General features: G+C 43.7%; 1 protein-coding gene across 5 annotated transcripts in view; it reads left to right on the top strand.

Annotated features, from left to right (window-relative positions):
• The first annotated feature begins 1,617 nt into the window (after positions 1-1,617).
• The window catches only part of ZFAND4 (zinc finger AN1-type containing 4), a 44,926-nt gene continuing 23,999 nt past the window's right edge, over positions 1,618-22,544 (top strand). Inside the window, exons 1-5 of one of the 5 annotated variants that reach the window (XM_050960131.1) lie at positions 1,618-1,801; positions 2,385-2,684; positions 12,126-12,201; positions 12,304-12,371; positions 16,125-16,311. In XM_050960131.1, the coding sequence (XP_050816088.1) occupies positions 2,501-2,684; positions 12,126-12,201; positions 12,304-12,371; positions 16,125-16,311 (515 nt within the window). In that variant the 5' untranslated portion in view covers positions 1,618-1,801; positions 2,385-2,500. Of the gene's footprint in view, positions 1,802-1,930; positions 2,145-2,384; positions 2,685-4,549; positions 4,674-12,125; positions 12,202-12,303; positions 12,372-16,124; positions 16,312-22,544 lie in introns of those variants that run through there. The other 4 variants (XM_050960132.1, XM_050960130.1, XM_050960134.1 and 1 more) reach the window with 4 other exon arrangements.

Below are 22,544 nucleotides of genomic sequence, written 5' to 3'. Positions count from 1 at the left end.
AAGAAAAATTACCCTCCCCTTTTTATATTTGGTGTTGTGTATTGCCCCCTGCTTTACCCCTCAGCTACCAAACTACATCTGGTTTTACTTGCTTTATGTGCTGGTCTTATGAATCAACATTTTCAAACAGAAGTGTAGTATGAATTAAGCTCATGTTATCTTTCTCTAAAAAGCACTAACTTTTGAACTTTGCTGTTAACCATTTTGCAATAAATGGCACATTCTTATCTTTAGACAAGTTAAAAGCTACCGTTTGTGTACAGTAGGGAGCTGGAACTCCTAGATGTAGCCAACTGAGTTGACTACAGACTACAGATTGTCCCAGGCTAAGTAGAATTCAATTTACCACTGGTTGAAAGTTGTTGCTACTACCTGTTCAAGCATGTGTGAAGTGAATTTGAGAGGGTCCTGGTCCAGTTCCTATGAAGCAAGGCTTATGCAACACAAAACCCACTCTTCTCCCAGAGCGTTAATTATTCCTCTTATTAGTACTAGAAGAGAGGCCAAGGCATGAAGGTGGTCATCAGGCAAGAACTTTCCTTTTAATCCTGTATGGCATATGTTGAGCTCACAGTCAATCATCATGAGTAAAGCCACATCTGGGAAAGCTTGGGCAGTGGTTTTGTGCTCCACCTGTTCTGTGGTTAATGATGATAGCTCAGTATAATACTCTACTAAAAGACAGGAGAAAGTAGATTCTACAATGAGAGGAGATGAGAGGCCCTTGACAGACCAGTGCTGTTTCCAAGATCTACGAACTCTCTATTTATGAAATGCAACCCAAAGCTGCTCTAATAGCACCATTGTGCCTTTTCTTTGTAATTTATGTTTGTATGTTTTTCTTAAAGCCCTAGGTCCTGGTGTTGGGTGGCCTGTGAAAGCTAATACTTAGTTCTGCTATGAGTTCAAGGGGGCCTGGACTAGATGACTTCTCAAGGTCCCTTCTACTCCTAATGATTAAAGAGTATGTCCTTGGCCTGAAATAAAACAATCCCCAGCACCTCCCATCTCAGTCTTTCATGCTTGTGAAGAAGAGCTTGAAACACTGAAGAGCCCAACCTTTTTTTTTTTTTTTTTTTTTGTAAATCACATGTGTATCTTTTGTTTGCCTGTGTCTAAGGGTTCATTAGCCTATAGTAGCATGGTTACAGCTGGTATCTGTTCTTCTATGAAGCAGGGGCTGATGACAAAGGGTCCTCTGCCTGAACAGCTGGCTATGGGCATTGCTTAATTACTACCTGCAGAAGGACTGTGTGTGTGTAGGAGGGGGGAGAGAGGTGGAAGTGGTTAATTTCTCTTATAATAACCCCCTGGACGCAGCCTGGCACCATTGAAACTACATTTCCCATCAGCTGCATGGGGCTGCCAAACTAGAACGGCATCACGTGATAACTGTTCGCGATGGAGGGGCTGCATCCGGGTCCTACTCTTCCTTCCCCTCCCTCCCCCCGTAACGACCACAACAAGCAGATAGGAGGAAGCGCTAAGGCCTGGCGGACACCCGCCCTTGCTGGTTACAGAAGCACCGCCCCTTCGGCGAGCTGATTGGGCAACGGGTGTAAAAACGGCCGCCTTATTGGTCAGTGGGAGTGAGGAGGGAGGGGATGTCACAAAGGATAGGTAGGCGCGGCGGCGGTGGCTTAGGGAGCGGGCGGAGGGGGTGGTTCCCCCTCCCTGTCTGTCCCCTTCTCCCGGTGGCGGCTCCTCCATGAGGGCGGCCAGGGCCGGCGGCGGGTTCCCGTGAGGAGCAGTGGGCGGGGCCTGACGCTTGTCTCCCGCGCGGGCCCAGTGGCTGCGGCAGGTAAGACCCCAAGTCCCCCTCCCCCACTGGGGCCCGCCCCGCCCCCGGGGCCGCTCTCCTGGCGGGGCGGGGTGCTCGCTGCCGGGTGGCCCCGGGCCCTGCGCAGCGCCCCTGCCCCGGCAGCGATCGCTCTCTCCTTTGTTTGCAGGCGCCTCTCGCTGCCCGGCCCTGCCCGCGGGGCCCAGGAGACGATCTGTCCGGGCGCCCATCAAGGCGGGATCTCGCCTTGCTGCCAGGAGCCTGCTCGGGGTTCCGCATGCGCGGAGCGAGCACCGCCCTCCTCAGCTGGGGCAGGGGTCAACACTGACACCCGGGGGATTGGCGCTTCCTAGGCACGTGCTAGGTACACCTCTTGGAGGGGCTGTGACCCCGTCCCTCTGCTGGAGCCAGAGCTTTATCTCCGGTGCTGCTGCTAAATTAGCAGTGTTTGTCACACGTCTTTCTCACCGCTTGGCGGTCTGCATTGTGGGGTTAATCACCGTTTTATTTAATGGTTCCTTGTGTTTAAAAGTCAACAGCGAGCGATTTGTTTGTCAAAGAGCGCATCCTGCCGTTGCTAAAACTGCCCTTGTGTTCTCCGTAGGTTCAGCATTTGAAACATGAACAGTAAAACGCGTTACCAGTTTTCAAAGCTGGAACACAGTTGTCTGCGACGTTTCCAAACTAATCTTTACACAAGGAATTTGTAAATCCTTTGTAATGGCCAACAAGAAAGAACCTCCTTTCTTCAATGATGATAACGTGGGACCGTTTCATTACAAACTTCCTTTTTATGAAACTATGGAGCTCTTCATTGAGACACTTACAGGAACGTTCTTTGAGCTGCGAGTGGCTCCCTTTGAAACAGTGATTTCTGTGAAAGCTAAAATTCAAAGGTTGGAAGGTACTGTTTCTCTTCTTTATAAAGCCAGCACATTGTATATCATTTTAAAGAAAAAATCAACTTGCAGATGACCCTTAATTATAGTTGTGCTGAAGATCAGGCTAGGGAATTAATGTAATTGGGTGATGCTGTCCATCCATAAATTAGTTTGTAGCCAATGGTTTAGTAACCTCTGCTTTAAAGAGACTTCTGACATTTCTTGTAATTTATTACTCCTTGTTTTTGTACATTCTGCTAAGGTATTATAAGGGCACAGTTTTATCACTAGTAAAACTTCTGACAATTTCTCCTTTTTTGGAGATAGTATTCACTGTGTCAGAGGATTATCTTAGACACAACTTTTTGGTTCACATATTTGTCTTGCCTATAGACCACTGACTGTTTCTAAATATAGTCAGGAGTTGGACTCTGCTTTTTTTTTTTTTTAAGTGACAAAGTTGCTGCATGTGTTGAAGTTTTAAAACGCCTTTTATATTGATCTTATTGTACAGTATGTAAAAACTTTATTCAATGAATGGGGACTAATTGTTAACTATTAGATCTAAAGCATCATGTGAAGTATGGCCCCGCTCCCAGGAGGCCTAACTCTAAGGGTTAAATCTCCCTCCGTGAAACTTTGCACTGGTGCAACTAAATCAGTGGCTTTGCACCGGGTAACTACTAACGTAGACTGCGCAGCAATGGTATACAGAAGAATTTGCACCAGTACTAAAGCCAGCTGTGCTGCTGTGAGCCCCCTTTTGTGCCAGTGTAGCATGTCTACATTAAGAGTTTTTACCAGTGTAACTACACCAGTGTAGCTATACAGATGTGAATTTCCTTCATGTAGGTAGGGCCTTAATTAGACTTCATAAATTCTTTAACATCTTGTGGAGGCTGTGGGGATATGGGTTGCATGATGAATGAAGGGAGAGGTTCTTAGGTTGTTTGTTTCCCCCCCCCCATCCTGGATGAGTATGGTGGTGGAGAGTAAATATGTGTGGCAGAATGCTAACCATATCAAGTGAGTTAAAGAATTTGGGGGACAGGAGTCAGTTGCTTTAATGCACAGGAACAGGAGAGCTGCTTCAAGAGGAAAAGGGGAGGCTAGTGAATAGGCATATTATGCTAGGCATATCTAACTTATGGGAAGATCACAATGAGAATTTGATTATCACTAAGGGTTGTGTTATAGTTACAAATAGTACCACTTACTAGAACTTTATGATTTATGAGTTGCATTTCTCAGAGTGGTAAAGTGCTTGACATTCCTGAATAATGGGTCTGATTGTACAGGCTTTAAATTACTGATAAATACATTCCACAAAAATGTGGAAGACACAGAAGTCCACCAGTGCTCATCTCTGAAAATCACTTGTATGGCTTGGTGTTCCATAGTGTGGCTAAAAGACCCCAAGATCCTCCCCATTGTGCTGTGTAAGGACAGATAGGCAATTTTTCCTGACTTGCAGTTGATCAGCTTGTACATATAAATAGAATGCCATGGTGAAACATTCCATCTTACACTGTAAATGTAAGTTACAGGCAAGTAATTACCCCATACTATTGTGTAGGTCAGGATCTCTGAGAAGGAAATACAGAATCTGGGATTTCTGTGAGGGGAATACAGAATGATGTTAACAGTTCCCTTACAAGATCTGCACTCAACAATGGTCAGCTATAACAAATGCTGCTCGCAGAATTAAAAACTAGCAAAGAAAACTATTCTTTTGTCTGTTGCTGTATTATCAAGAGACACCAGTGCATTGCCTACATTGTAACCAGGCCTGAAAACAGACAGTGGGGACCAAGTAAATATGAATATTTCAAATACTGCCAAAGCCACTTTCCTACTCCCTATTTCATAGTCTGACCTTCTTGGGCAGGTTTAGGGACGTGGAAATAGTTGATGTCTGCTTTAAGAAAGCTGGATATCTCACCAAGAACATCCCCAACACCTCTCTGCTGATTTTACCATGTATGAAGAGCACAGGTAAACTTTGATAACAGGTAAGAGCCCAGAGTTCCTCTAGCACATCTAAATCCTTATTGTGTGTGTAACTGCTTGAAGCTCGACCAGAGCTGATGTGGTGGTCATGCCTTTCAGCCGCAGATCTGTTTCCATGCATGCAGTCTGTCCCATGGAAGTCACAGCAAACTTATATGCAAAGATTCAAACTTGTCCTAGCAAAACACACTTGATTATCTTCAAGGCGTTGGCAACCTGGATTCTTGCTTCACCCAGAACAGTTCCATTGAATGAGACTTTGGAGATGCTATAGTGAAAGAGAGCCTCATTTGTCTCTGATAGCAGTGGCATAAGATTTTAAATGCTGTCCTAGTCAATCTTCCTCAGAATAGGACTACTATCAGCAGCAACCTCCACTGCATCAGTTTCACTTCCTGCAGGAATTGTATATTAAGGTAGTATGCTATGGTATGTAAACGGCATATTGATTGATCATGAATGTGATAATCACTCTGTAGATGTAGATCAAGACTAATGTAAGCAAAATGATCATAAAGTGGTAAGATTTTGGACTGCAGTACAATGAAATTGTAAATATGAATTCTTTTACTAAAAACACACTGAAGAGACTGGAATAATTGGTTATCTCTTCTGTTGCTGTTGGACTGAGAGTAATTCCTACCCAAGTCTCTCTAATGGCCCCGCAAGTGAACCTTTTTCATTTGTGAAGTCACCCCTCCGCCCATAGTTGTCTTTCATTAAGGCAGAATACAGAACAATTTTTCCTATTTTTAGATTTGAGATCACGATTCTTTTTTTTGTTTCTACCTTTTATGAATATTCTTTTTAGAAATATGTTTCCTCCAGTTCTCTTCATAATCTGTATCACAAGTGCATTACATGTAAACAGCATCAGTCCTATTCCTTACCACTTAGTCATAACCAACTGGTAGTTACTTTTATAGCAACCTATTGTGATGTCACAGAATTGATTTCAGTTGAAAAGCAAGCAGTGGGAGTGGATTGAACTCTGCAGCTTACTCTGGTTTCTTGCAGAGGCATGTTCCACGAGTGCAAATGGTGGTACTGCCTACGCTGGGGTTTATATCAGCTGTAGAAAGTAGTTCTGGTTACTGGAATCTTGTCTGCGCCTCTTGCTGTAAGAGGGTTTAAAATTGGCTTGCATTTTTTGGAAAAATTTCTCCAGGGTAGATAGGGTCAACCTCTTCAGTCAGGAACAGTAAATGTTAAAAAGTCAATTAATATCCTACAATGACTATCTGCTGGAAGAAGTCCTACCTAGGGGAGGGTTTCGTAAATATATGATTGACCGTCAGATGAATATTTGGGGTGATAAAATGCAAGGTGGAATTAAAAAAAAAAAAAAAAAAAAAAGGAACAGACTATTTAGTTACAATATTAAATACAAACCTGTTCCCTGATCCACATGTTGTGTGGTGGTGGAAATGTTTCTGGCATGTTAAAGCAGGTACACTAAGGAAACCTGGAAGATGTAGTGAGACAGAATGGGATTGAACTTCAGGGGCTGTGTCTGACAGGCTGGCTCCAAGACGGGAGAAAATGATAGTGTTCCGTATAGAAATGTAAATTATGCCCTCTTCTTTTGAGGGCAGAGAGTTGGGGAGAGGACCTGGATTTCTCCCTTAACTCTTGCAGAGCAGGTTGTCACTTGGAATGACAGATGTTTGGAAGGAGAAAAGACCTGAATTTGCTATCAACCCCCCTCCCCCCCCCCGCCCCCACCCCCCGAGCTCCAGTTGGCCAGCTAAGCTGATGCAACCTTGAGACATAGCTGAGCCCTACTTGCTCGGTGCTGATTAGAACTGCCCAGTAGCAGGGCCACATGCTTCATAGGATGAGGGGGCTCTGTGTGATCCTCATGATCATTGCTAGTTTTATATTCTGAGTCTGTATCCAGATTTGTCTCCTCATAAACTACAGTCCTGCAAAAGGACATCTTGTATATGAACCTACAGAAATGGATACTAATTTATTTGCATTTTAAATGTAGGATTTGTAGGAAACAGCATAAAAGTGAGTGTCTGTGCTATGCAGACAGTACAATTTTCTTTTCAGCATCCTCCACCAAGAAGCATCCTTCTCCATTAAGAAGAATGAAGAAACATGTCTGACTCCCTAGGATTAAGTTAGATCATTTGTTGCAAAAGAACATTTTGTAACATATGATCTATTAGTTTATCAAAGTAATTGGAAATCACCCCTTCAAGACAGACAAACCCATGACAAATTCAGACAATAAAGACTGTGTAACCAGAACTGTTAAGTTGAAAACATTTTACTACAGAAGACTCACTGGTTTTTGCCAACTTGCTTTTGCGTTTGCTTTTGCTCATGCTGCAGATTTTAAATATGACAATTATTAAATAGCTAGCTGAAAAAAGGCATTTGTTGCTGTATCATGCGAAGGTTTCTCCTTCATATGTGACTCTTTGTCAGATTTCAAATGTGCACAGCACTACTGTCATTTCATGCCTTTTTGTGTGGCTGAAGTAAAGAAAGATGTGTTGGTAGCTTCTAATGTTGAAGGGATAAAAGTGACCCCTCTCATAACCTGATGGAGACATTTCCTGTAGCTGATAATTTATTTAAAAAAAATTGCCAGTTGCTTCAAAATGTGAGCGCTGCTTCAGAACTATGCAGTGGGCCCTGTAGCAACAGTGAACATACCATCTGGCTCTTCTGTGTCCTGTTCATACTCTATTGTGTTCTCAACTCTTGCTAGGTGTGTTGACTGCAGTGCTATGATTTTGAGAGCTTGATTCTAGTTTCATATGTGCATCAAACATAATTGTTGACTAAATTCCAATTTGAGGGCCAGTCTTTCCTCAGATATACTTGTGCAGCCTCACTGTGCAAGGGTTGTAAATCTATGGGCCAAATTCTTCCCTCACAGTTTATCTTGGTGATGCAGAAACCAGTAAAGTCAGCTTGACTTTCAGTTTGCTGGGTGAGTTTACAGGAGTGGCAGCTAGAAAAAACCCATCTTGTTGATATCCAGATGATATATGGAACCCTTTCTGTCATTTTATCACTTTTTTTTTTTTAAGTGTATAACTGCTCATGGAAATGTGACATCTCTGCCCAGCCCAGTTTTACTAGTATTTGTCTTACCCTGATCTGTCCTTACTGTTCCAAACCATTCTGCTGTATCATAATATTTTGCATCTTATATTTTTCAAAATACAGGCAGATGTTACAAGGCATTTGATTAATGTTGATAAGCATTCTTCCTGCTCTTAAACAATGTAGTGTTAAAATTACACACACCTGGGCAAGATCACTTTAAAAACAAAGTTATGGAAGTTTGTAACTTGCTGCAATTTACCACAGACATTGTGCAGTGTTTCATAACGAGATCTGTGGAGGTGGTGAGTTTGGGTTCCTGTGGTGTCATAACTGGTTCTCATACATATTTGATGCCAGTTGTTTCCTCAGTCACTTACTGTGTCTTTCAGTTGACTTAGTTTACTCTAGGTTATCAAGCAAACATTACAAATAACTCATATTGTATTACACTATTCTGTACCCTCACTTTTGAGTATTAGAATACACAAGTAAATAGAGCATTGAGCATACAGACATTAGAATTACCAGGAGTAATTTGGTGTATTTAGTATCTGTTGTTTTACTGACGCTGCATAGAAATGGCTCTTACGAACTATAAAATATTTGAGGCTTTTATCACCATCAAAGCAAAATTGCTCTTCACTGTTAAATGCAGGAGTTGTATTTTTCTGTTATCCTTCATACTAAGTATTCAAAGGTCAATAGAAACTAACTTATGATCTGCTTCAAATATTTGAAATGTTAGGATTAAGCAATTAAGAACAAACGTTATGTGAGCGACAATATAATATAAAGTTTTTTGTTTGGTGATATTTTTGTAGGCCAAAAATATATAGCAAGGAAAAGATCTGTTTTTCACAAATTGCCTGTACCTGGCAAACGTGCTACTTTTTGTCAGCTTGTTATGAACATTGTGCTTCTATCTGTTTTAAATTGCAAAATACCCTATTATATATATAAGAAAGCTAATCATTAGAAAGTTCATGTTACTAGTCATTTAGTAACTTCTCATCCATCCAGATCTAAAAAGATTGGGGACGCTTATGTACAGTGACCCTCCATTATTCCTCTTTATGGTCATAATGAGTCTGACACACATCTGCCTTCATTGATGAACACGCACACTCATCATGTTCCCATGGCTGAAACTGAGGGCTGAATTTGACTATTAAGCAGGATGAATTAAAATCATCAATTGAAAAAATTATTTTTACTCATTTACATGCTGCTCGTTCTTTATTTCCCATTCTGTAGTCTTAAATTGCTAAAACTGAATGTTTTATAACTTCCTACTTGCAAGTAGAATTTCAGATTTTACTATTTTTTTCCTATTAAAAAGTTTCACACTTAAAATGTTGCTGTACGCTGACAGAGACCAAGTCCATGGCCTGATTAACAGCCCGATCATTATAAACTGAGACACCAAATTGATAAGCAAATAGACCATGCTGTATTGGTAATCAGTATCACCTTCCTATACAGTACATTGAACTGCCTCAAGTGAAGAAAGCTGAAATATTTCACCAACCCATATATAGTCTTCCATCCGGATTTACAGTTTGAAGTCCATGACCCTTGTGTTTCTACGTTTTTAGATGTTTTTGAAAATTCCACTCATAGGCCCGTTTTTGCTACCTTTTGGTCTGTGTGCAAAAAAGTCACAATAACTGTTAAGGTCTAAGTAACATTACATTGTTAGCACAAAACAAAATTGAATAAGAGATTTTATGCCATAGAGAATATTTTATTAAATACAGTTTTAGCCCCTGATCCTGCAAACATTCATGTACTTGCTTAACTTTTAGTGGTCCCACTGAAGTCGGACTGACCATGTGACTAAAATTAGTAAGTATCTGCTTAAGTGTTTGCAGAATAAGGATCTTAACTTTCAGTGTTTTGTGGTTTGCTTATAGCAGTTCTGTAAAATTAAAAAAGACTCTCCCAGTAGTAGCATTTAAAAAGTTTATAATTTATAATGAACTTAGATTATAGTCTAAAGTTGCAGTATCACGTATTTTCAAACAGAGCCTCATCCTGATGATCCTGCCAAGGAGTAATTACATCTCTCTTTTTACTCTGTCAGCTGTATGCAAGAACAGCATCCTCTTCCATATTTCGTCTGTCACAGCACAACTCAATTTTCATTATTTCAGAGGATGAAGGGAAGTGTACATACTACATGTAATTTTAGTGTTTGGCTAGGAAGAGCCATTTAGAGAAACATCATGAATTCTTATCTGAATGTATTCATGAAGCCAAGTAACCCTTTCTCAGTGTGTTAATTGTCCTGTGGAGGAATCTTACTAGTGCCAGGAGGAGCGCAAACCATAAAATGGATATAATTTTTTATGTTTCCACCTTACTAGGCCACTAGGAAAGGAATATGTATAGGAGCAACACAGATGCAAAAACTAAGGATACTCCACTGTTGGGTTTTTGGAGGTATTTGTGTGTATTAGAGAGTACTAGTTTTTTGCGTCCAGTGCCATGACCTTTGTGCCTCAGCGTGAAGGTTAGTGTTTACACTTCTCCTGCAGGCAGGCAGTATGTAGTTTCCATATACGCCACTACCCCAATATAACACGACCTGATATAACACAAATTCAGATATAACACAGTAAAGCAGTGTTCCAGGGGGACGGGGCTGTGCTCCAGCGAATCAAAGCAAGTTTGATATAACACAGTTTCACCTATAATGCAGTAAGATTTTTTTGGCTCCTGGGGACAGCGTTATAGCGGGGTAGAAGTTTAGTTTCATTCCACTTAAAATATTTGTAGAATGTTTTTAATGAAGTCTTAAGATGTACTGTACTTTGTGTGGGTCATTTGGACAGAATTGCTTCCATCTGACACTTAGTTAATTTTCAAAGACCCAGCAGACCGACATGCTAACTGTGATTTTGTGCCTTTGGCTAGCTACCTCTCAATCTGAAATAACTTGCCGATTACAAATATTTTTCCTTTCAAACTTGCGTCTGGTTGTGAGTCTACCCAAGAAATCAAGACTGGAAACTGTCACCTTTTAGGAAGGTATAAAGGGTCATTACTGAACTCTGCACAGTTTGCTTTAGATGAGTGTCAAGCCATAAGTGAGTTATCCAGACACATGGAGGGAAAACAAAGTTAGCCAGCAAGTGAAACATATGACTTCCTGTAATTTCCAGTGCAAAACACAGACTTCATGTACACTGCTGCTTCTCAGCACTTCAGCCATGTTTCCTTTTAATAATACGCTGTCATGTCAAATTTTGTCCTAAAATGTTGGTGTGGTTTAATAACAAGCTTTACCAGACATAAGACTAGTAAAGTGTTTCTGTACTTTAAAAAACAGACCTGAGGGCGTTTGCAGTGCAAATTTTGCACAGCTGTGGATCCTGCACCAGAATCTGAAACTTCAGATTTAGCAGACACAGAAGTAAAAACACTATAAACTGGTGAAGCCTGGTCTAACTAGGGCTGCCATGGGTGGGCATCTTTATCTGAAACACTGAAGTGTAGCCATTGGCCATTATCTAAGGTAAGGGATGATCTGACAGACAAGCTTTTGTATCCCCAACTGGTCAGAGCCAGAAGCCTTATTCTAACTTGCTGCCAAGGCTCAAAGACCTTGTCTACACTGGTGGCAGCATGAAGGATACGTGCTGCTACACACAGCAGTGAAGGGCAGGCTGTGTCCACACTGTGGCATGTTGCTATACAAGGCAGTGAAAGGCTCTGGCAGGAGGCAGTTGAGAGAGGCTTGAGCAGCAGGAACTCCACTGCTTTTCCGTAGCGCTGGAGTCTTTCACTGTGGTGGGGAAAGGCTCTGGTGGCAAGGAGGTAGCGGGATACTACACTGCTAAAAGTGAAGATGGGGGAGGCACTGTGCTTGGGTGTGTAGAAAGCCATGTAGTGTGTATACCCTAGGGTTCTGGCATGTCTGTACTCACCTAAGCAATACCTCACTGGCTACACAGCTAGGAAGGGTGTAAGCAGCAGGGCATTCAGTGTCTGTACGCTGCACACTGCCATAAGTATAGATCTACCCAAAATGTGTGCACAAGATTCAGGGGGTAGGAACTGGATGACCGAAATACCACAGAAGCAGTGTTGAGGAGCAGAATTAGGGAAGCCCTTGAGTAAGGCCACCTTTGCTCTAGCTTAAACCATGCTAGTATGAGTGTGCCTTCCTGAGTTGCAATACACCTCAGCTTACAGTGTAGACAAACCCTAACTGTGGGTGGTAGCTCTTTAGTCTAAGTTACAGCCCTTGCAATGTATTTAAATGCGTGCCTAATGTCTGGCAAGTGGTGTGGCTGGAAAACTCACAGTTTTTAGCCTCTCTGAAGAAGATTCTACAGTGACGTTATACTAATTGACTGACTTTTAATGTTGTCTTTTTGAAGGTATTCCTGTCTCTCAGCAGCACTTAATTTGGAATAACGTGGAGTTGGAGGATGACTATTGCTTGAATGATTACAAGTGAGTATAAGAAAACTAAAACCAGCTGTTCCAAATATAACTATTCCTATTGGAAACTGAGAGTACTACAAAACTTTTCCTTTTTTTGTTGACTGTTCACAGCATTTCAGAAGGTTGCACTTTGAAGCTGGTACTGGCTATGCGAGGTGGGCCTATTAACACTAGAAGAGGTAGGTACAAGTTTATTTGTGTTGGTTTCATGTGAAGAATCAAGACAGTTTAATAATGATACTTACACAAATGCTCATAACTGTAGACCATTGTATTTTAGTCAAGCTTTTTGGCTGAATGGACTTTGATTGTAAAGGATTTGGAAGATTTTTGAGGAATATGTAAGGGTGTGTTCACCCATCTTTCATTTGTCATATTTTGTGTTTTTAAGAGCCATTGTGTTTTTAAGAGTAGCCTAAAGGAAACTCTTGATGTGAAGTTGGATTAGACTTTGAAAAGTGAATACTGCAATAAAACTATTGACGTGGCTGCCTCACATATCCTGAACTGCATGTCTTACAGGATAAATTTAATGATACAATAAAGTATTAATCTATAAATTTAACTGGAAACGTTGGCATAGATTTTATGTACACATTATGGTGGGATTTCCAAAGGAGACTTATGGAATTGGATGCCCACTGAAGTCCCCAGATTTCTAACTAACATTGAAAAATCTCCTCCAACATGGCTAAGTTACCATTCTGTTGGAATGTATAAATTCTGCATGTCCTAATTATGTAACGTGAAATGTGAAAATATATTATGCGTTGGTAAAGGGACACATCTTAAAAAACATGCTTGCCTATAATTGTATCTTCTGGTGTTGTTTATAAAACTAAGATTATTATTAGCAAAGTTATTAGATGATCATTACTTATACTTTTTTTCATTTAGCACACTTGTGTAGTCTGTTGAACTTGAGGACATGGGTTCTACATGTTACGAACTCACTTTATAAAACTGGCTATATTTCAAGTCAATATGCCTTTTGAAAAAAATAAAATAAAAAGGGAAAGAGAAGAATCAGGAATCCAGAGCAATTTGGAGTGTAGATGTATTGAAGCAAAGGCTCCCATAACATGTCATTGTGCTTTTGAGATTTGATTGTTTCTATTATCTTCATTGCTTACTTCAGTGGCAGTTCTTCCTCAGCTTGACATAAATTAACCCTTTGTTTTATTATCCACTCTTCAGGCTGAGTTACATTAGCACAGAACTCTAGAGGAGTCGTCCTAATAAGGTCCATCTTTGGCTAATAATCTGAAGTTCTGTAGTGCGTCCCTAGTCATGAAGGAAAGAGGAGGGCAGTAATTTTGGCAACACATGGCCTTGCCAGCTTCTGCATTTCACATAACCCAACACATCATCTGTTTGCACGTAAACTAGTCTTAATTTTTAATAGTCTAGAAAAAAGGGAAGCAAAAAGGCGGATATAAAGTTTAATTGCTGAGAATGGGTTTTGAGGAGGGCAGTAAAGTGGAGCTACTGACTTCAAATAGTTTCATGAATGGACTGCACTTTGAATGCTGATGAAAATACATGCACAGAACTGCCTCTATACTGATTCTTAACTAGAAATGCGATAGACTGATTCAGGGATTGGCACCACCATGTTGTGCGATGGACACTTGACAAAATTACTGAACATAGTGACGGACATGAGGAAGGGGGTTTTATGTAATTCAGTCATTCAAATTTTTGAAAATTTACCACGGACACATTGCTGACCCCTGGACTGATTTGTTTTTGCTTTTAATTTTCAAACTTTTTGAACCTAACATAGTTGGACAATGCAATTTTTAGGTGACTCTCATCCAAAGAGATGACAGCTGGGTTTTAAGGTTGAAAAATGGTTCATGCTCACAAAGCATATGTACAAGGACACCCAGGTCTTTTTGCAAATGCCCCCTTCAGCAATATTCTGAAATAGCTTGGAGGTCGAAGAGAAATGTAGTTTGAGCATGAGAATTAGCAAACCAAACATTCTCTTATGACTTCAGAATCTCTGTGCCCTGTGAACGGCAGCTCTTAAACTGTAGTAGTGGTTACCCAAGCATGTCATCCTGTCGCATGTTTTGCTTATTACTATATACAGATGGGACCGCAGCCTAGCCTGGGATAGTTAAAGCATTTTTTATGTGATAAAACCCACAGAGGCATGAAAGCTGAAAGTGAGGAAATCCCTCTGCTATTTTCACTTGTAAAGCACTCTGTAGAAGAGAACTCTACACATCTTGTAGGGGATTCACATCTAATCAGGATTAAATGAGTTCAACTTTCAAAGCAATTTAAAAAAAATCTGCCTGACACTTAGAGCTTTCATATAATGAAACCTCAATTGCAGTGTCACTGTAAGTACAATCTACTATACATAACTGTAAAAATGCCTTGTTTTACAAAACTCTGCTCTAGTCTTTTCACTGAGTGCTCGTAGGTTGTTGTTGTCATAGGAGAATTACATTAGTCTTTATTTCTAAAGGTGCTCCTTGCTCTAATCATATTTTCTCTAATTCGGAGTAATCAAATCTAACCTCACTCTTCCTCATTTTAGAATGGTAAAATTAATCAAGGTTTAAAACCCCAGAGTGGGTCTGATTTCATTGGTCTTTGTATCTCCTCTGCTCATTTTTCAAATGAGATTTAAGTATTTTAGGGAGAAGTTTATATGTAAAGTTTTCCTATCAGTCTGTCTAGGTATTGGTTCTAGTTAATTTATTTTACTTATAAATCTAGTTAGTAGAATTCTCCACCCTTAATCAGCTAACTTTGTTTCTCCTTTGTCTTTCTATCCTGTCCTTGGACATCTAAAGGCCCTTCTGTGTTTGGTCTGTCTTTCCCTTTTGTGTCCTGCTCCCCATCTCCTATGCATGTACTGCAGTGCTGGGGAAGAGGTGTGCTTTCTGTCCAAAGCCACCGATGTGTGCGGGACTTCTCTCTTCTGCTGTTGTAGGCAGATAGGAAGAGGCAGGGTCTGATGCCAGATCTTCAATAACTACGCAGGATCTCATGGTCTGCTCATTTATCTCATTCCATCCTTTCCCATATGTGGAATTCTGTTTGGAGCTGCTGCTGGTGATGTGGGGTCTGCTTCAATAAGAGAGTCAACAAAGGGAGGGGCTAGTAATGGAAAGGGCAGGAGAGTCAGACAGATGAACAGGATATAATAACAAACACCTTCATTTTTAGGTTGTGCTTTGTACCATTCCAGTCAACTGTTTCTGGCACCTGAGCTTTAAAAATAACCCTACCTCTAAGCTGTCCCCAGATGCACACAATGATGTGGTCAAAGCATTCATGCGATAGCTTTCCTAAATGTTGTTGTAGCAGGTGCTACTGGACTCCCTGGGACTATAATTTCCTTTTAAAAGAGCAGTGAGTGTCTGAAAGGTAGTTGTGATGTGGATTTTAATGTCTCTGACAGGAGGAATGTAGGTGCTTGTGAAGCTGGGTGATAAAACCCTATCTCAGATAGCTAGAGGCTCATAGCTGTCAGCATTTAGACTTGTCAACTCAGGGAGGCTCCATTGGCTCCTCTGGGCTAACTGCCAGCAGTCATTGAAGTCCCCTAGAGGGTGGAGATATAAACCTAGCAGGGGGAGGTGTGGGAACTTGAGCTAGGTACTAGAGTGCTTCAGACTCTTGAATGCACTCCCACAAATGACTTGTAGTTTGAACTGCCTGTGGTTCCATCTATGAAGGTGTTTGAGTGCTGACTGAAAAAATATTTTGTTGAACATTTCAAGTTGTGCAGATTACTGTTTTCTTCTGAAAACTTCTTCTGAAGACTGTTCCATCAGTGACATTTTCAAACCATCACTGTAGATTTCTTTAAACACAGTATGCAGGTTGAGGTGTTCTACCTCAGCCTCTTTGAAGGAGTAGACTTGAACATTGAAATAGACTGTTTTTCATTCTGTTTTCTCCTATAGTTCCTGTGGAAGACCCTATTAGGGAAATGGCTGAATACATGGACCCCAGTCGAGATGAGGTCTGGGAGAAGGGGCCATCCAACAAACAAGTTACCTTTTTGGTGTACCGGGAAGGAGATCAGTTGAATTTCTTCCGTGTTGTAGACAGGGGGGATGGCACTTTAACACCATTATCTGAATCTTTAAGGTAAAAAGTGGGTTTTGATTTCCATGTCTGGTTTCAGAGTGGGGAAAGCTGTACAACTTTTTAGCTGTTATTCCTTAACTTGTGTCCAAAGAATATTAGACTGCCACAAGCATTACTATTACTGATCAAATTTGCAGATGACACAAAGCTGGAGTGGGGTGGAGTTGCAGACACTTTGAAGGATAGAGCTAAAATTCTAAGGGATCTTGATAAATTGGAGAACTGAGCTGTAGACAGCAAATTAAAATTAAACAAATGTAAGGTGCTACACTTTGGGAATTAAAACCAAATAGATTCATAGATTCATAGATTCTAGGGTCAGAAGGGACCAATGTGATCATCTAGTCTGACCCCCTGCACAAAGCAATGCACAAAACACTGAATGGAGGATACCTGGCTTGACAGCAGCACTGCTGAGAAGAGGATCTGGGAGTTGTGGTGGATCACAACTTCAACATGAGTCAGCAATGTGATGCTGTGGCAGACAGTACCGCTCTACTCGGTGCTGGTTAGGCCTCAGCTGGAGTACTGTGTCCAATTTTGGTCACCAGTGTATAGAAAGAACGTGGAGAAACTGGAAAGGATCCAGACACAAGCAACAAAGACGATCAGAGGGACGGAATGCAAGCCATGTGAGCAAAGATTGAAGGAACTGAGTATGTTCAGTTTGAAAAAGGAGACTAACGAGGGACATGATAGCAGTCTTCAGGTATTTGAAAGGCTGCCATAAAAAGATAGATAAAAGTTGTTTTCTCTTGACACAGAGGGCAGGACAAGAGGCAATGGGTTCAAACTACAATATAGTAGATTTAGGTTAAATTTCAGGAAAAACTTCCTGACTGTAAGAACAGTAAGACAATGGAACAGACTGCCTAGGGAGGTTGTTGAAGCTCCTTCACTGGGGGTTTTCAAAAGGATGATGGATAGCTGTCTGTCTTGCATTGTTTAGACACAATGAATCCTGCGTCTTCGCAGGGGATAAGACTAGATAACCCTTGTGGTCCCTTCTAACTCTATGGTTCTGTGGTTAGTGTTTAAATGTGTTCAAGTTGGACGCCCTAACTAAGCAGCAAGGCTGCAGAGGATGCAGTAATGCTGACTAATATTCTCTCTCTCAATACAAAGTGAAACAAAGCTGACTTGGCCTCTGAGAGCAATCTAGAATTTCCATCTCTGATGAGAGTGAACTTGGAAACATACAAAAGAAATATTGCTTCAGTACTTTCCCACTCCCAACCCCCATATAAAGTTGCATGTGTAGTTTTATAAACATTTGTTCTCACAGCCCAAACTTTTCTTCTTTACCTATCCTGCAGTGAAGTCATAGTCATGGGTAGGATCTGACTTCTACACAAGTTTTGCCTTCGGTTCCCAAACGGCTGGATTTTTTGCTGAAATGATCAGTATTGAAATAGTACTGTTGACAGCTACAGTCATAGGCTTTATTTAGATGAACGCTGTTAAGGCATCAGATCCATTACAGGTGGCCAGCTGTGATAGAACTTAGAGACTTGTAGCTTTGGTGCTGATGGTCCCTATCACCTTAACTGGAAAATTAACTCTATTAGCTGACATTCAGTAGTAGGCTGCTACCAGTGCAGAGGCCAGCAACTCGAGATATGACATGCACTAAGCCACTGTAATACATAATGACAAAATCATAATTTTTGTTCAAACTTAATAGTATCAGAGAATTGAGGAATCTGTTAGTAAAACACTTTCAGTTCTTTAAAATCTTCTGGTAGCTGAGTTAAAAGTTCAGCTGTCTTGCTTCCATTTGTGATTGCATGTCGGTTGGCAAAATCAAGGGTGGCTCTTCGAGTGCTTACTCACGTCCATTCCATTGTAAGTGTGTGTGCTCGCCCTATGCACCGGTGCCAGGACTTTTTCCTTCAGTGGTGTCCGTAGGGCACCAACTCTGGCACCCTCTGGACTGGCGGGCATATGCGCCGGTATAAGGGATACCACCGGCTCCCCCTTCCCTAAGTTCCTTACCACCAGTGACAGTGCTTCAGTAAGATTTCCTAATTTGTTGTATATAGTTATTTAAAGTTGTATAGTTACCTTACTGTTAAATTAGAAACAGTTAATTAGTCCCATATGGGACTCAGCCTAGGGACAGACATGCCCCGGTCCTTGGGCTTCAAACCTTGTGACTGTTGCAAAACCCTCATGCCAATCAATGATTCCCATAGAAGCTGCTTGAAATGCTTAGGGGAAACCCACGTGAGTGACAAGGGTTGGATTTGCAAGAACTTAAGGCCGCGGACCAAAAAGGAGCAGAACATTCGTCTCCGAGCGCTCCTTATGGAGTCAGCCCTCGCACCGGCCTCGGAGCTGATGAGATCAGATTCTGCTCCAAGCACTGTGGCCTAAGTGCAGAGTGCACCACTGGCAGCGACCGGCGCCGATCCCCATCCTCAGTCCCAGCTAAAAAGCAAAAAAGCCGGGGGGCTTATCTGCCAGAGTTCACTGCGTTGGTCCCCAGACTTTAGGCACCGTTTCTCAGGTTCTAGGCGTCGATCACGAATGGTCTGACGCAGATGTGTGGCACCAGTCTCCAGAGTCCTGGTGCTGGGAGTGCCTGAGCCACTCTCCCAGCTCATGGCACCGTTCCGGAGGGTTGAGATTCTGGTCCCTGGAGCCCCATCACCGATACGGTTCACTGTGGGCATGTCGACAGTCTCTGACACATCGGTCTTCTTGCTCCCGAGAAACATGAGGCGTCAATTGGGTACCGTTGCCAATCCACCAAACACTGTGGCTGGTCATCAAAGTTGCAACACCGAGAGCCATGTACAGGTCCTCGATGGAGGTCCATGGCCAGAGCTGATGAGATCAGGGCAGGTAGGCGGCCTCAGTACTGCCCTCATCCCCCAGACAAGTCTCTCCCTCTTTGGGCTTGGACAGCAAGGAGGAGACCCTGCCTGTAGGCCAAGGCCACTCGCCGAGGGCATTGGCATTCCCATCTGGGCCACCAGTGGCAGCATGGCCCCAGGGTCAGTGGCCCGACCCCTGGCATCTATGGAACCCCTGGGGTTTCCCCGCCTGTTGCAGGGGCATAGGTCGGTCTCGGGGGCATCTGAAAGTCAGTCATCAAGTCTTCTGCCCACCCCGACTCGGACGCAGAGTCAGAGCAGGCTCCCTAGGGACAGGCAGCCTTGGCCGAGGCTCTCCTAGCAGAATTGGCACAGTTGGCAGACCTGCTGCCTCCTCATCTTCGCCCAATGAAGTGATAACTGGGCCTACCAGGAGCTTTTGAAGAGGATTGCCTCAAACCTGGGGCTGGAAGCTGAGGAACTGGCAGAACCCTTGGACTCCCTGTTTGATGTGCTAAGGGCAGCAGCCCTCTCCAAGGTGGCATTGCTGGTGCACAAGAGTATGGTGAAAATTACTAAGGCCCTGTGGCAGACAGCCTCCCCCGTTCCCCCCGTCTCCAAGTGGGCAGAAAGAAAATACTAGATCCCAGCTAAGGGGTATGAGTATCTTTATATTCACCCTGCCCCAAGCTCACGGGTTGTGTCAGCAGCCAATGAGCATGCTAGACAGGGCCAACTGGGATCGACGCCTAAGAACAGGGAGGCAAAGAGGCTCAATTCTCTTTGTGTAGACGAGCGGACTCACCCCTGCGGTGCCTGCTGCTGGTGACTTCCGGGAATTAGCTCAGTACAGCTCTGGATCGCCCTCTGCAGGCTGGTGATCCACCTGTCCTCTGGACCCCAGTGCCCTTGTACCTGGGGTGCTGCTCCCTAGCAGTAATCCCCTCAATCTTAGGGTCTCCCCTCCCTGGGGAACCCTCACCCACTAGTCCCACTTCACCTCAGTATACGGCTACTGCCAGTCATCGTCTAGCCCCAGGCCCTGGGGCAGACTGCAGTATCAGCCTACTCATCACTGGCAAGGAGCGTTTGGACCTGCTGACTTGGCCTACCCCTGGGCTGCCCGCTGCAACCCCCAGTACCTTTAGCCCAATGCTAGGCCGCAGCCTGGGGCTTTCCAGGCTGGAGCTCCCCAGCTCCTCAGCCTCTCCCCAGCCCTGCTCCATTGAGGTACTTTGTCTCTAGCTCCCTGCAGCCAGGCCCTTCTCCTTCTACAGGCAGAGGGAGACTGCTTGGGCTTGTGGCTTGCAGCCTCTTATAGGGACCAGCTGGGCCTGATTGGGGCATGGCCCCAGCTGAGCCTACTTTCCCCAATCAGCCCAGGCTTCTTGCCCCAGCCACAGCCCTCTCCTAGGCTGTTTTCACACCTTCAGGGCAGGAGCAGGGCACCACCCTGCTACACTTTGGTAGCAAATATGTCCAGTCTCCAGCTGAGAGTAGTCAACCATCAGGCCTTACTTGGCTGTTACGATTTTATATTTGGCAGTCCATGCCCAAGTTTATTTATGGATTTGCTGCCAGAGGAACCCAGGAAGGAATTCCTGGCTATCCTCGATGAGGGGAGAGCTGTGGCCAGGGCAGCCCTCCAAGCAGCCTCAGTTGCGACAGACTCTGCAGCCCAGACTGTGGGTTTGGCCATTTCTATAAGGCGGGCATCCTGGTTGCAGTCATCGGGTCTGTCGATGGAGGTTCATCCAGGACTTCCCATTCGATGGCCTGGCACTGTTTTCAGAACAGACAGACAGTAAATTACATGGCCTGAAAAACTTTAGGGCTACCTTGCGCTACCTGGGCCCTCGCATGCTGGGGCTGGTGAGGAAGCAGTTTAAGCTGCAACAGCCCCACAGGTTCAGGAGCCGACCTCGCTCGGAGCTCTTCTGCAAGAAAGGCAAGGGCTATAAGCGCCAGCATCCTCTGCTCACTCAAGCTCCACTCGTAACCAACCGGGTAACAAGCAGGCATTTTGAGGGCGCGCTTGAGGGCAGCATTCCAGCCTGCGTTCTGGATCCTGCTCCCCTGTTGTTTTCCAACAGTTTGTCCCCTTTCCTCCCTGCCTGTGCCTCTGTAACATTGGACCAGTGGACCCTCAGCACAGCAGCAGGGGGATATACCCTCTGGTTTATTTTTATTCCACCCTACCTCCCCGTCCCTCTTTAGGGACCCTTCTCATGAGCATCTGCTCACTCAGGAGGTACAGGGCCTTTTGCGGGTGGGAGCTGTGGAGGAAGTCCCTCTGCACTTGAGAGGAAAAGGGTTTTACTCCACTATTTTTTTTTTATCCTAAAAGCCAAGGGGGGTTTACGCCCTATCCTTGACCTGCGGAGCCACAACCAGTATCTCAGGAAGTTGAAGTTCTGCATGGTCTTCTTGGCCTCCATCATTCCTTCCCTGCATCCAGGAGACTAGTATGCTGCCCTCGATCTGACAAACACTTACTTTCACACATTGATATTTCATGGACACACATGGTTCCTACATTTCATAGTTGGGACCGCCCACTATGAATTCGCAGTGCTCCTTTTTGGCCCAACAACGGTGCCAAGGGTGTTTACTAAATGCACGTCGGTGGCGGCGGCCTACCTCAGATGTCGGGGTATCTAGATCTATCCATACATCAATTACTGGCTCATCAAGGGCTGCACCAGGGTCCAGGTCCAGCGCTATGTCAAGACATTGTGAGCCACTTGTCAAGCTATGAGCCTGTTGATAAATGAACAAAAATCAGCATTGATCCTGGTCCAACAGATAAGAGTTTATCGGAGTGGTGCTTGATTCTACCCGAGCCAGAGCGTTCCTGCCAGAGGCCAGGTTCAAGGCAATGTCAGATATGATTGCCAGCGTCAATGCACACCCTCTCACCACGGCCCGGGTCTGTCTTAGACTCTTGGGGCACATGGCAGAATGCACATTCATTGTCTGATTTGCGAGACTCAGGGTGTGTCCCCTCCAGATGTGGCTGGCATCAGTCCACTCCCTGGCCAGACATTACCTAGACAAGGTCATCATGAGCCCTTCGTGGATACTTACCTCTCTGCAGTGGTGGTCCGATCTGATTCAGGTGATGGAAGGTGTACTGTTCGCAAGCCTGCAACCACCGTCTCCCTAATTTCAGATGCATCTGACCTCGGTTGGGGAGCGCACCTTGGTACACTCCGGACTCAAAGGTTATGGTCTTGAAAGGAGCTTGCGTTGCATATAAACATTAGGGAGCTCAGAGCCATCTGCCTGGCTTGCAGTGTCTTCCATCCCAGCGGTGCAGGTGTTGACGGACAACACAGCCTCCATGTTCTGTGTCAACAGGCAGAGGGGAGCTTGATTGTCAGCTCTGTGCCAGGAGGCCCTCCATCTGTAGGA

Source organism: Gopherus flavomarginatus, chromosome 6 (genome assembly GCF_025201925.1).
Source record: "Gopherus flavomarginatus isolate rGopFla2 chromosome 6, rGopFla2.mat.asm, whole genome shotgun sequence".
NCBI classification, from domain to species: domain Eukaryota; kingdom Metazoa; phylum Chordata; order Testudines; family Testudinidae; genus Gopherus; species Gopherus flavomarginatus.
Note: the sequence above shows the minus strand (reverse complement) of the source record. Positions and strands in the feature narration are given on the sequence as shown.